At 31.7% G+C, this 14,084-nt stretch overlaps 2 protein-coding genes across 2 annotated transcripts; one reads left to right on the plus strand and one right to left on the minus strand.

Moving 5' to 3' along the window:
* Positions 1 to 3,764: 3,764 nt before the first annotated feature.
* LOTGIDRAFT_208911 (hypothetical protein) lies at positions 3,765 to 8,067 on the minus strand (the record flags this gene model as incomplete). The annotated part of the gene is made up of 8 exons (XM_009053372.1): positions 3,765 to 4,286; positions 4,423 to 4,473; positions 5,236 to 5,414; positions 5,834 to 5,960; positions 6,270 to 6,354; positions 6,841 to 7,007; positions 7,630 to 7,671; positions 7,876 to 8,067. The coding sequence occupies 8 exons, from the start codon at positions 8,065 to 8,067 to the stop codon at positions 4,146 to 4,148; spliced, it is 984 nt and encodes a 327-aa protein (XP_009051620.1). The 3' UTR covers positions 3,765 to 4,145.
* A 775-nt stretch (positions 8,068 to 8,842) lies between these two features.
* Positions 8,843 to 12,803, plus strand: LOTGIDRAFT_72099 (hypothetical protein; the record flags this gene model as incomplete). The annotated part of the gene is made up of 7 exons (XM_009053092.1): positions 8,843 to 9,090; positions 9,555 to 9,714; positions 10,087 to 10,813; positions 10,999 to 11,144; positions 11,422 to 11,598; positions 11,952 to 12,120; positions 12,697 to 12,803. Coding segments are annotated over 7 exons (1,734 nt in total), but the record flags the coding sequence as incomplete, so codon positions are not given.
* Between the last annotated feature and the right edge of the window lie 1,281 nt (positions 12,804 to 14,084).

Consider the following 14,084-nt stretch of genomic DNA (forward strand, 5'->3'; position numbering starts at 1 on the left):
CTCATAGAAAAAGCCTGCTGATCCTTATCAGAGAGTTTACATACATTATGTCATCAGTTTTAATATGAGAAATTCCTAAATAGCACCAAATTCCAAACTAGAGGTAGATTCTGAAAATCAGAAACATCTAGAAAATTATACAATATATATTGAGAGCATAAGATAAGCCTTTTAAATTATTTGCTTTGAAAAGGTTGTCAGGAGTCAAACTGTAATATGATAAATGGTGATAAATATGTAAATTATACAGGTAATGAAGCAACAGGAGGCATGCCTAATGAGCTGGTAATGCAGGTTTCATCACAATCATGGTTGGTTGCTCAACTAAGACTAATATTCTGGCAAAACCACACTGATTATGCATACAAGGCCTCAAAGGAAATTTTTTTAAACCATTACTTTATAATCATTATAAAGTAATGATTTTAAAGAAATTTCTTTTACTGTTTCTTAATCTCTGACTTCCCCTTCTTTGGAGTGAACATTCTGAGACTCAACAAAAGAACAGCAAACCACCAATTACAACATAACCTGAGGTTAAATAGAGCACATTGTCAGATTCTAATGAACAACCATCTGAAAATTTGGCAATTGACACAAATGGTAAAATTCACCCCATAGACAGCTTTTTTATTTCAGACATCTTAAATATCTAGAGATAAACAATGACTCAGCAATAAGGTATACGCTAAAAGAGTGGGAAATTGCCAATTTTTATTTTTAAAACGATAAATTGGTGTAAAGTATTTTGAATTTTAAATTTGTATATCATTTATCAGATGAAAGGAGTTTTTAGTACATAAAAATATATTGTCAACTATTTCACCTTATAGATTGACATATGCCACTTTTTGGACAGGATGTCAAAAATGTCCTCTGAATTTTTCAAATTTACAGTCGGTATATACTTGTCCAAAAACCTTAAAACTCCATTTCTTTTAAATCCCTGTAAAGTGACTGTAAAATGTTATTACTAGTTGAAGTTATAAAGAATTTTTGAATCCTTACCTACTATTTCCCTCAATTTTTATGAAGGATATAAATCAAAAATTCAAACAAAATTTTGTTGAATATTCTGAGAAAAAAAAGCTTATGTCACTTCTGAGGGTAATAAAATCAATATAGGCTAAACTGTCTTTACAAAACCAAACAATTCACTTTGGAAAACATAAGGAATAATCTTTCTCAACAAAGGACAGTAACCACAATAGTTTTTAGTTAGCCTATTCACGTCAAGTTCTTTTTTGCGGTTTAAAATGGATCATTATTCATATCATTTTGTTGTTATATTATTACACATTTACAACTTTGAATCACAATATTCATAATATTCAGTTTCTATTCAAAATGAATTGAATTGAATATGTTACAACATAAAACTGTTCAATTCATTGTTTGAATGAGTGATTTGTTTAACGGATTGAGTTTTGTAAAAATTAGTCTGTATGAACTTTTTCTCTTATTGCGTATTAACACTTTAGGTTCAATATACCTTCATCAAGAAATACCAATCATTTAAGAAAATGAATACCAAATTTTTGCATTTAATTGATAACCATGATTTTCTTATTTTGCCAAAATTTGATTGTGGCAAATGCTATATTGAAAAATTAAGTACACTGTCAATCAATAGTCAGAATCCTGTCAAAAGCTATGTAGAAACTTTATACTGATGTAACTGTTCACCACACAGTACCCAAAGTAAGAGATTTGAAATATCTTCAGTTTCCCAATTAACAATCTTGAATCTGCCAATCCTGAATATACACCAAACTATTAACGATGAGATATACAAAACAACCTAGAGAAAGCCTTCTTAAGATTTTGATAAAATATCAGAAACAATTAAAGTTGTATCCCTGTATAAAAGTCAAATCAGAATATCATCAGCTTTACCCTTAATTGAAGTTATCCCAATTTGAATATTAATGAATTTCCTTATTCAAACAAGTCGAATGAGCTCACTCTTCAAAATGACACACCAGAAATAACAAAATTTAAAATCTTCTGCCTGTATGTGGTTAAAGTCGTAAAAAATTGCTAGTATAAAAGAAGTCAAACCTGTTATCTCACTCTATCTTGTCTTTGATAACATCTCTTAAAATCATCCTGGTACATTGAATTACCTGCCCCTACCAGTTTAACCAGTCCCTTTGTCATTTCACTATTTCAAATTTTCAAATTTCCGTTATTGTTCAAAGTCCTAACAGAGAAACTGACATGCAGACGTGCCTTTCCTGACTACATATCCGACGTGTCATAATTCAAATTTCAAAAATAGTAAACTACTAAACTACAGTGATGAGGTCTTTGAGTCAAATTTTTATTTGTTTTAAGCAGTTAATGGGGTTAAGAGAAAGGGTTTTTTAAATATTACAAAAACTATTCAGAAAGTTAAAATCTGTTAATTTGGAGTTCACTATTGAACTGTCTTTATTGATAAGAAATTACTTCCTCAGTGAGAACATTTGAACTTAATAATTCTTTAACAGAGAACTAAGTACTTAAGATTAAAGTTCCATTGACAGAGAGAAGTATTTAAAAGTGAAGTAATTACTTACAGAGTACTTACTCCATGTTTGAGAGAACCTATGTAAAGAATCACTGGAAATTAACAGACCAAATAGTGGTTTTGAAAAATATATCTTCAAGAACCAGAGTTTTGTAGAATGAGAAAACGAAAAAATCAAATCTTGACTTACCGGTACTTTCAAATTGATATCCTAATATAAATGAATTTTAATCCTTGATCAAAAGATTAAAACCTATACCTTCCCTTCTAAAACTTAAACTGATAACTAAATTTTCATAATCTATATGACTACTATTATGAACATCAATATAACTCCTACTTATAATTATTTTTATAAAAACCAAACTTACGTTTAATGATTCATAAAACGCTCCTTATGAAGTCATGTGCAGTTTCACAATGAGGTATACCTACATACGTGTATTCAGATCTATTCAAGTATATAATCTACGTAGAAAATAGAACACACCTACTCGTTCACTCATGCATGACTTGCCGGCTATTATGAATAATAACGGTCACATTTTCCGCTTTTTTATTCAAATTTATTTAAAAATGATCGATTAGCTACATATTTCTAGAAGGAAAATCATATCACTTATTTTCATAATTCTGACGCAAGATTATGAAGAAATGAAATATTCAATTCTTTGCGCTCTCTTCAAATGACTGCCAGATGAAATTTGATATCGCAGACTTCCTGCATTTGGTTCCAAACGCTGCACATAGAACTTGCTATCAATTGAATTCCATCCATATAGTTTCTCTAAAATTTATTTATTATAGAAAAGAATGAATTTGGTTCATTACCTAATTTTTATATAAACTAACTCACCTACAAAATTATTCGTCGGTTTCTTTTGATGATAAATCTCTGTTCTGTTCTCACACGATCCTGCTTGTTGGCAAAGCAAATACCAAGTGAATACATTCACCTTTGACCTTTGGAAGGTTAGGGGTCACTAAATGTTATTACCTCCCTTGACACACTAAGGGGGAGATAATTTGCTCTCAGGTACTGGAATTCTTGCCGACAAAACTATCTATTTTGCATTCAAATTAAAGACAAACCAAACAAAATTGGTTCTATATCTTTATGTTTAGTTGATAAAAACATTTTGAGTTTTCCCTGCTTTTGTAAAAGTTCAAAAGATTTTTTTCAGACCACAAACAACTTTGGAATTGTTTACCAATGCCAAAAAAATTATGTAGAATAAAGTTAAAACTAATCAAATTTAATAAGATTTAATAACAATTACTGTACAATCATAAAAATAATATCAAATACAAAAACAAATGACCTGTAAATTAGATTATGCCTAATAGCAACTGTAATGAATCAAAAGCTGACCATAGTCTTAACAGGTCGACTAGCTTCTCTTTTCTATAAAAATATCAATTGATCTAGTTTTAATATCATAAAAAATGTTTTTTTCATTAATCTGCATTCATATCAAAATCAATTAAATTTATAAAAATATTACGAGATTTAAAAATATATAGAAAAATATTAATAAATTCCAGTTAATTCTGATCTGATTGCTACACTTATTTTTCATCATTCATGTTGATTGAATTTTAAAGACGAATTCCTGGAATTTGGTTGCAAACATCAAAACCAAGGTAATTTATCTATATCCACATTTCCACCACATAAAATAACACCAATATGTTGTATTTTCTTATCTAGTTTCTGCAGCTGATCTGACATCGCAGCGGCTACTGCTGCACCACTTGCAGCTTCAATTACCAGCTGAAATGACAATTGGAATTAGATAAAAAAAAAATGAAAATAGGTAATTGAATCCTTGCATTGTTATAATATATTGGCAATATCATGCTCACACTTAAAAAACTTTAAATGCCTAAAAATTATGACAATGCATTACCTTCATTCTTTGAAAAACAAATTTCATCGCTTTTATTATTTCTTCATTGTTCTGAAAGAAAAAAGTTTCTGTACTTGCACAATATATTGGTGAATTGATACATAACGCTTTGATATGCCATGATATGTATGTAATATGTGTATCCATACATCACGATACCAAGCATACCAGACAACAACCCAGTTTCCCCCTGTCAGTGATGCAGGTAGGAGGGGCTGACATAGAAAAAAGCGTCTAGTCGTTCAGATGGGACAATAAACCGAGGTCCTGTGTGCTACAGGCTGTGCACGTTAAAAACTCCTCGATAGTTGGAAATCAACAAAGAGCAGGCTAATGCCGCTGTCCTGGCAAAATTTCCCTCATCGCACCCTGCATGGCGTTGCCCGTCTTCATTAGCCCACATGGCGCAGAAAAGTAGGACGTAAAACTCCATTCATTTCATTTTATACTAGACAAACATATTCACATATTACTGTAACAACAAACTGAAAATAAACAGCCGTAATTGAAATTTGGAAAATAAATTGTTAATATTTATCTTTTACACCCTATTGTGATTCATATTTCACTGTAGATCTGATATTATGATACTAGTATCCTGGCAATACTCAGCACTAGGTTTTTGGCTAACTGACAAGTTGTTAAAAATACAAGAGCTGTAGCCTAATCCTTGAAATTTCACGTTCTTTCTAATTTCAAATACAGACAAGTTTCCAAGTCCTAAACCTGCATTTATTTCTTACTTGAAGATTTGGATTCCAAACCCTTAAAGGATAAAAGGGAAATGTACCAAAATGACAAGATGTAACATACCACAGTGAAAACTTCTTTCTCTACAAGTTGAAGTAAGAATGGCCATGTTAAGTGACCAGTCTGTTGTAAACGTATACCATCAGCGATAGTATTGAGATATTGTGGTGGATTAGGCCATAACATTTCTTCAGCTCGCAGACTTTTCTCTAAGATCTTTCCTTCTGGTTCTACTGCATAGACTATATCAAGTATAAATTAATAGAATCTTAGAATCTTGACTCATCAATGTATTATGAAATTTTATGAAATTATGAGATTTTCAAAATGGCACAAAACCTTTCAATGCATCAATCAATTCTCAAACTCAGGACAAACATTTCACAATGTAATAAGAAAACAAGGCTGTGAGTAGACAATTCATAAAAATCATTATTAAATTTCTAATGCCAATGCTTGTCCTAGGCTTTAATCCATGTGGTAGTGGAATAGCTAAGTCTTGAGAGAGTTGGATTGTTGTCTGCTAAGAGATGTAGTGATGTGGGTTTGAATCCTTTTCAAGGTAAGAAAATCTCATGTTGGCTTTCAACCCCTGCCACTTATGAATTATCATAGGGATGTAAATATTACATAAATAGTCAGTAGTAAGAGAGTTATGTACCTTTAATATTAGGTTTGATATGTTTAGCAGCTACAGCAATACCAGCTATCATACCTCCACCACTAATAGGTACTAAGATAGCATCTAAATTGGGTACTGCTTCCAAAAATTCAACTGCTATTGTACCCTACAACAATAAATAATTTGTAGACTTACCTACTTCAACAAGAGTACAAAATATATCAAGACAAACTTTCTTCAATAACTAGACACATAATGTTGTTAATGTTCAATGTAACTCAATGTCAGATGATGCTTCTAGCATGTTAACAAATTCTACACCAACTAAAGACTTACTAAAGAAGATTTGCTAAAGTGCATCAAGCTGAAGTGGATGTGCTTAAATGTTGTTAGATATCTATGATATGCTACTAAAACTTTAAATTTATCAATGCGTAAATGAATATCCATTCATCTTATGCCTATATTTGGTTACCTGTCCAGCAATAACATGATAATGATCAAAGGGTGGAATCATTTCATACTTTTTCTCTGCTGCAATTTTCTCACAAGCAGCATTCCTACAACATACAATATAAGGTTGAACACAATATTCAAATGTGCAACAACATGAAAACAAATGTTCAGTCCTTTCTTTCCCTGTAGCGTCTTTCTTCAATTAAGGTAGACTGACTAAGAAAGGGACTCATGCAAACTGCTTAACTACGGAGCCCCTAAGGCGTAATTGCAAACATATTTATTTATAATATTTCGTTTAAACGAAATATGTGATATTATTTCGTTTAACAGAATGATGTAGATGTTTACTTTAATAAATTAGTTAGACCCCCCAAAAAAAACCAGTTAAATTGTTAAAAAACATGTAACATCATGAATGTTTATCATCTGAGTCTAACATTCTTTTAAAGGATACACAGTAGAATTATGTAATAATTATGGGTGTGTTATAGAAACGATGGCTACTGGCATATGTTCAAATGATGTTAAATGAACAATGCATTACATGTGAACTGACTGTCCATTAACCTTACGAATATCCTTAGTACCTGTCAGTAGGTAATGGTCCACATTCAACCAATTCAGCACCATATTCTTTTATTGCCTCCATTTTAACAGCAGGAGAATAACTTGGTACCACAATACTACACTGCAGCCCAGTAGTCCTTGCCGCCCAAGCTGTAGCTTGACCATGGTTTCCACTACTATGAGTTACCTTAAAGATGGGTTCCCTTATTTCCATTTATGAAAATGACAATGCTAATACTTATATGAATAGAAGGTAGAGGTGTTCTAATGACTTGGAAAAATACCAGTTTGTCTCACATGTCCATAATTAATTCATAATTAGCTTAATTAAAGAGAAATACCAGCAGAATTCCAATAAGTGACCGATCAAGAAAGGTCAAAAAGTATTTTTTTGTTTATCCAGAATGTAACTACATATACATTTATGATTGGTTAATACTCTTAATTATATGCAATAAGAACATAATGATATGATTAAGAATACATGATAATTCATTAGAAACACCAAATAATCAAATAGTTTGCTTAATTTGACACTAAAAAATAAGGAAACCCATCTTTAAACAATCAACAAGAAATATTCACAATATATACATGTATATCAGATTCCAAAATTATTTTATAAGATATGGGACATTAAAAAGTGTATGACAGAAAGGGCTCTATGGAGGCATTTGAGACTAATAATCATTTTTTTTGTTCACATACTAAAAAAACTTTTTATGCTGTTTATTTTTAAGTTTAACAAATACAATACATTTTAAGCTTTTATCAATTTGAGATAATTTAAAAAGTATTTGTAAAATTACCACTCCTTTCAAATTGGTCTGCTTTTCTTTGAGTTGTAAGACCTAAAAGAAGAACAATGCTGATTTGTTTCGAAGAAGTATTCAGGGATAACTATTAGCAATTAAGTATGGCTGTAATACATTTAACATAGTTTACCTTGAAAGGTATAGCATGTTGATCTAGAAAATAATGTTTAGTGTTTAAAATCCTAAAGCCAAATGCAAGTGCCCCTCCCCCTTTGACTACATAATAAGAACGTTACTTACTGCATTCAAAGCACCTCTAGCCTTAAATGATCCGGTTTTCTGCAAATTTTCTGCTTTGAAATACAATTCTCTATGGACCAAATCATTAATCTTTGAGTTTTTAAATACAGGAGTCTTGTGGATATACGGAGAAATTCTTTGATGAGCCTTTAAAATATCTGTGAAAGCAACTTGAAGTTTTTCAGCTGTCATTTTGTCACTGGAAGTGCAGGACTTCATTTGCTAAAACGAAAGTAGAGAAATTATGAGTGCTTTCCCTTGACGGATGTGACGTTGGTATCTGAGGTAAACAATGGAATTCCTCAGTGGGCTATCCTCGAAAGTTATTGATTTATAATAGCCTGTAGCTGCCCCTCACCGTGTCTGAGAATTGTATGTTCAAGCAATGTTTATATACAATCCTTCTTTACATTAATGTCAAATTTTCATCCTGATTTATGTTTATTCTAGTAACCGACGGGTCATATTATAATTTATTTGGTCTTTGATTTCATTATTTTTTAATTCTTACAATTTTAGAATTTACAAGTTTTATCTCGTCAATCAAACAATCTGAGAATGATTTTCATTGAAATGTAAATGTGATCGCAGTGCAAGTGCCTTACTGCTGTCAACAAGATTATGTTTTGTTATTCCCACGTTGCCACTACTAATTAATGAATAGTTAACTAATAATTAGCTTGCCAACTTTCTAGCTTAGACTAGAGAAGAAAACAGTTCATATTTGTCTTGTGTCCATAGTAGGCCTACAATTATTTGTTATAGAACTATATTAGCTTACATGTAATGTTTACTGTTTTTATAATAATTATACACACTGAGTATCATCACACTGAATATATTCACTGAAATCTGAAACATTGTAACTGAGGTCCATACTCTTATAATATATATTAAACAGATATAAGATTACTTGAAACATAATTATAAATATTTTTATTTATTGTGTTTTCTACAGTAGTACAATATGGCCTCTCTGCTAGGAGGTAAGGCGTGTATGGACAGTCTGCGCAATGATGTTCAAGATGTCCATTGGTCAATAGCAGATATCATCTCTAGAACTGGTCCAGTAGAATTTCCTTCCTGGAAGTTTCCAGATAAATTGTCAGGGGATATAGATATGGATGAGTTATTGGAACTGTATGATTATTGTGATGGTGATTCTGAAGGAAATCAAGTAGCTCATATTGGATTGTATGAACTTGTTATTGATAGGTAAGAAGTGTTAGCAAAAGTTTAATATGAAAATTATTGACTGTGTGGACTCCCCTGTGGTGTTGGCAAACCCAGTGGCAGATCAGTGTGTTCATGGAGGTTGATAATGCCCAGCGTTGCTAAATAATCCTGCTACAGTGCTTATTGTGATGGAGCTCAATGAATTTCCCATTCTTGAACAGACAACATTTCCATTTCCATGAATTATTTGCTATTTATAATATTTACCTTCCTGTATGGTTTTTCCCCCAATGTTTTTTGTGAGATCTAAGATGCATTCTTTTAAGCAAGACAAAATAAAATCCGCATAATTCTGTAGAAGATTCAGAAAAGGTTTGCACTACTGAAAATTTGAGAATCGGTTTTTTCGCTCATGCAAGATAAATTGCCAAAATTTTATAAATTTGTCTCATTGTCACATATTGTGTGGTTACTACATAAATATTTGGTTCTTTCTGTTTTAGATTAGTTTATTTACTTCACACTATGTCAAAATACACAGAACAGTTACATGGGAATTTAAAACAAGGTGGAGACAACTCTCAAAGTACTAATTGCTCTGTTGGCTTAGTGGTAAAAAAATATTGTGGTCGTTTAATTCATCTTCATACCTTAATACAGCAAGTACAATCTGAGGTAGGCCTAGAATAAATGTACTCTACCCAAACCTATCCTGTCTGTATACAGACAATGTCAGATTGTCAAATGAGCCAATGATTTTGACAAATGCTGCCAACACTTATTTTGCAAAATTAAGTCATCATAAAGACTGCTTATTTGAGATGTAGCTTTCCTATCTAAGTGTTAGTAATTGTTCCTGTATTAAAGAAAATGGGTCAAGTATATGTGAATCACAGGAACAAACCTTCATCTGCCAATAGTAACAAGGGATATCTGAATATTCATATCTGAATAGTCAGTAACCATTTGGGCACTAATATTTTTTTCAAAATTGAGTATTTCATCATTTTGTTTCAAATTATTTTTCAGAATAAGAGTAAATCAAGAAAAATAGCAGAACTGGAACAGACGGTCCATAAAATAAATGGAGATATATCATTGAATAGTGTCAACAGTCTTACGTCAGACCAGAACTTTTCAACATCAAATATATCTGAAATTTCAGATTTTACCACTGTCTCATTGCCAAAATTAAACATTTCCAAAGATGAATGTAACAAATCATCACAGACTATTGAAACAGCTTTTATACCTTGTGAATCTTGTGAAGTCGTTCAGAAAAATCTACGAGAAACAGGAGACCTTGTTGTTCACGTTTGTACTACACAAGGACTTCCGTCGTCTTTGAAAAAATTCCGTCCCCAAGTCGCAGGATATGATTGGTTAAGTGCTAATGACATTACAAGATGGACACATGAACAAAATAAAGATTTGTCTCGCATTAATAAGTTTGTGGACCAGGTAGTGCTAGAAGTGAATCCATTAAAATCAGAAGTGACTGCATTTGAAAAGGAGACAAAGAAAATGGAGCACAAAGTTCGACAAATTGAAAATGAGCTGAAGTTAGAAAAAGACACGCAAGCTGCTATAAAACGACAGTATGAAATCAAACTTCAAGAAAGGGAAACAACTCATAATGAAACTATTGACAGTGTTAATCGACAAAAGGAAGAAGTTGTTGCATCAAGAAAAGCTTTAGAAAAGGAATTGGAATTAAAACAAGAAGAATTAAGAAAGCAACATAGTGAAGTTGAGAATTTAGGTAAGTCTCCTTTTGTTTATGAGGAATTGCAGAAGAAGTGCACATTGGATTTTAATCGTGAAAAGTGTTACATAAAGCTCTATCTGTGCTAAGCAATATTTGGGCAACTGTATGATTTGTACATTTTGAAATTCTTTCAGAAAAGAACCAAAGAGAAATGGAAAGAGAAGTAAGAAAGACTAGAGTTGAAGAAGAAGAAATGAAAAGATTAGAAAATAAAGTTAAAGATTTAAATCATGAGTTACATAATGTATCAGATAAACTAGAAATACAAACTAAAGATTATAATATGGAAATTTCCAAAAATAAAAGTGCCCAAAAACGAAATGAGGTAAATATAAAGAATTTAATAGGTTTGGATTAGTTAAGGCATTGATCTGATCTAGCCAAAAGGTTGCTTGTAATACAGACACCAAGAGGATTTTACACCTACAGAGCCATTGCTTGAACTGTGGTAATATAAAGGGAGGTAATTTGGTTCTAGTGATAAACCTGTCAATTCTCTAGAGCTGTTACTGCAAGAATTCTAATATTCAATTTTCATAATGAGAGGGTTGTTTTAATTCAATTCAAGACTCTTATGTTTGGTGTTTTCACTTGTTACTTAGACACTCCAAGCCAAACAGACAAGTTTATTAGAAAGAATAGATCAACTGGATAGAGAGAATGAAGAATTAAAAGAACAAATGAATGAATTAGAAGAAGAGAGAGAAAGTATAACAGAGAAATTAGAGAGAATCCAAGCAGAAAATGAAAAGCTACAACAACAATCTGAAGAACAAAAGGTAAAAATTAACTTTACAAGGAGCAAACCGTTTTAATTCCTATTTGTAAGTTAAAAGGTTCAGTTGACAAAGATATGAAAAGAACCCAGACAGCCATTCTGAATGATTCACATAGAGGGGGGGGATGTTCTACATTACTCATTGAATAAGGGATTTCGTCTCTGATCCTCAGAATCTGAGGTGGCTTTTGTCCAATAGGCTTTCATCATAAGGGATTCAGGTTTATGATGGAATTAAATATCAAAATCAGATATATTGTATGTATACCAGTATAAACCATTCAGCAATTGTCAGAAACAAAACATGTGAAAAGGAGTCATATGGAGTTAAAGATGTTTTGATTTTTTCTGTAGGCTATGATGAAAAAATTGGTATCAGAGAAAGACAAATTAGAGAAGAATATGGGAGAAACAAAGAGTTTAATTGAAAAACTGGAAGAACAAGTCAAAGAGGCTCGAGAAAGAGAGAAATTACTTGTAGAATATCCTGATTTAAACGGTCCTGTTAATCCTGACTATAAAGGTAGGTCAAAAAATTTACATCTATTTTCACAGTCCTGATAATCATGACTATCCAAGCTGCTCAACTAAACAGAGGCACGCACAATACATTTTATATCAGGATAGTAATACATATTTTAGCTTAGTGATGCACATGGCTGACAGCTTGCCCCTTTGAACACTGAATGTAAATGAAATTAAATTTCATATTCCGTGAACTCAAAGAAATATAACTTAAAACTTTAACGTTGTGTGACATCACTAAACTTGGTGACAGCCACTATACTGGCTGCTTAGTTATATGGTTAACTAGTGAATTTCATCAGTCGTAATATTTATTATATATTTGCAGTTTTATTCAGTCTTTGACATATACGAAGACAAAACGAATTTATTTTGTACTTTCTATTTATCCATACCTTCTATTTGAAAGAAGACAATGTAACACTATAGGACAGTATATTTTCCTTCAAATGGTTCAATCATAATGCTGCAATACATGTCAGATAGGCAATATGAACATGATAAATATCAAATATTAGCATCTGAAAACTGGCAGGCATGACATTACATTACCTCTTAATTATATATAATCTAGGAACTGGTAATATAATGAAAGATATGGAGAACCAAGTGAAAGCTAATCTTGTGCGAGTTCAAATACTAGAACACCAAAGTGAAGGGCTACAAAATTCTATTTTTAAATTCATGTCCAATCAAGGTCAAGGGTCACATCCTATTTCTGTTGGTGTTACATCAAAGAAAACATTAACAGTAAGCACTCAGGAATTTTTCCAAAATTGTAAATAAAGTTATTTATTGGTTATTTTATGACTAAACTTGAATAATTATGCTCAGAACAAATGGAAATTATAAAATTTAGAACTTGGAATTCACATCCTAAAAAAAGCCCTGAAGACATTGAATATACTTCCTAAATCTTAACTGTCTTGATTAGGAATTGATAATCAGTTTGTAGATAGTGTTAGGCTGTTGCTTATATCAATGTTATAGTAAGAATAATAACATCTTGTCTATAATTGTACAAACTACTGTCTTGCTCCACTCTTATGTCAATTGTATTTTGTAGGGTGGTCCAACTCAGTTATGGAAGGTTGATAATGTAGAAAGAATACAAGATCCTAAAACAGATTATAGGTCAGGCTTCATTTTGTTTCATATGTAATAAGATAATAATTGATTGGATATAGAAGGGAGATAATAATTATTTCTTTGGAGACTAAAGGGAGATAATAATTATTTCTTTGGAGACTAGAGGGAGATAATAATTGATTGGATACTAAAGGGAGATAATTATTATTTCTTTGCGGACCAAAGGAGATATAAAGGTATTTGGAGAATATTGGAGATTGATGTAATGGCTGCAGTTGAGATTTTTTGTCAGAACCCCAGCAAGAGTTAGATGTTGAAAATGAGGATATGTGATTTACTCATTGTTTAATTTTTTTTAGATATTCTAATTCTAATTTCAACAATTCAAACCATACAGATGTTTCACCACCATCTAAATCAAAACCAAGAGTTAAAGCTAACTTATTTACAATGGACTTTGATAAATCTCAAACTAAAACCAAAGATGAATTTGTTGTTACCAAATCTACCAGACCAGAAAGTGCTAAGAAAGGAAAAGAGAGTTCCAAGCAAGGGAGACCACTGAGTAGTAAAACATATACAATGGCACCAGTTAATCAAACTAGTATTGGTGCTTACTTACAAATGAAAAAGAGTGGGCATCTCAGTTCCTCCAGTCGCCCCCCATCAGGAAAGCAGAATACTGGTAAAACAGCTCCACCAAGTATCAAGGACAATAACTCCGACTATAGTCCGTCTAATATGTTTGTTTGTCAAAGATGTGATAAAATGTATGACAGAGAACGAGATTTAGAAATTCATCAGTCTTATTGTACACAGTGAATGGAAATCATATCTTGAGAATTAAAATTGTATCAGGCTTTCAGCAATGTT

This window comes from Lottia gigantea (assembly GCF_000327385.1).
Source record: "Lottia gigantea unplaced genomic scaffold LOTGIsca_2, whole genome shotgun sequence".
Lineage (NCBI taxonomy): Eukaryota > Metazoa > Mollusca > Gastropoda > Lottiidae > Lottia > Lottia gigantea.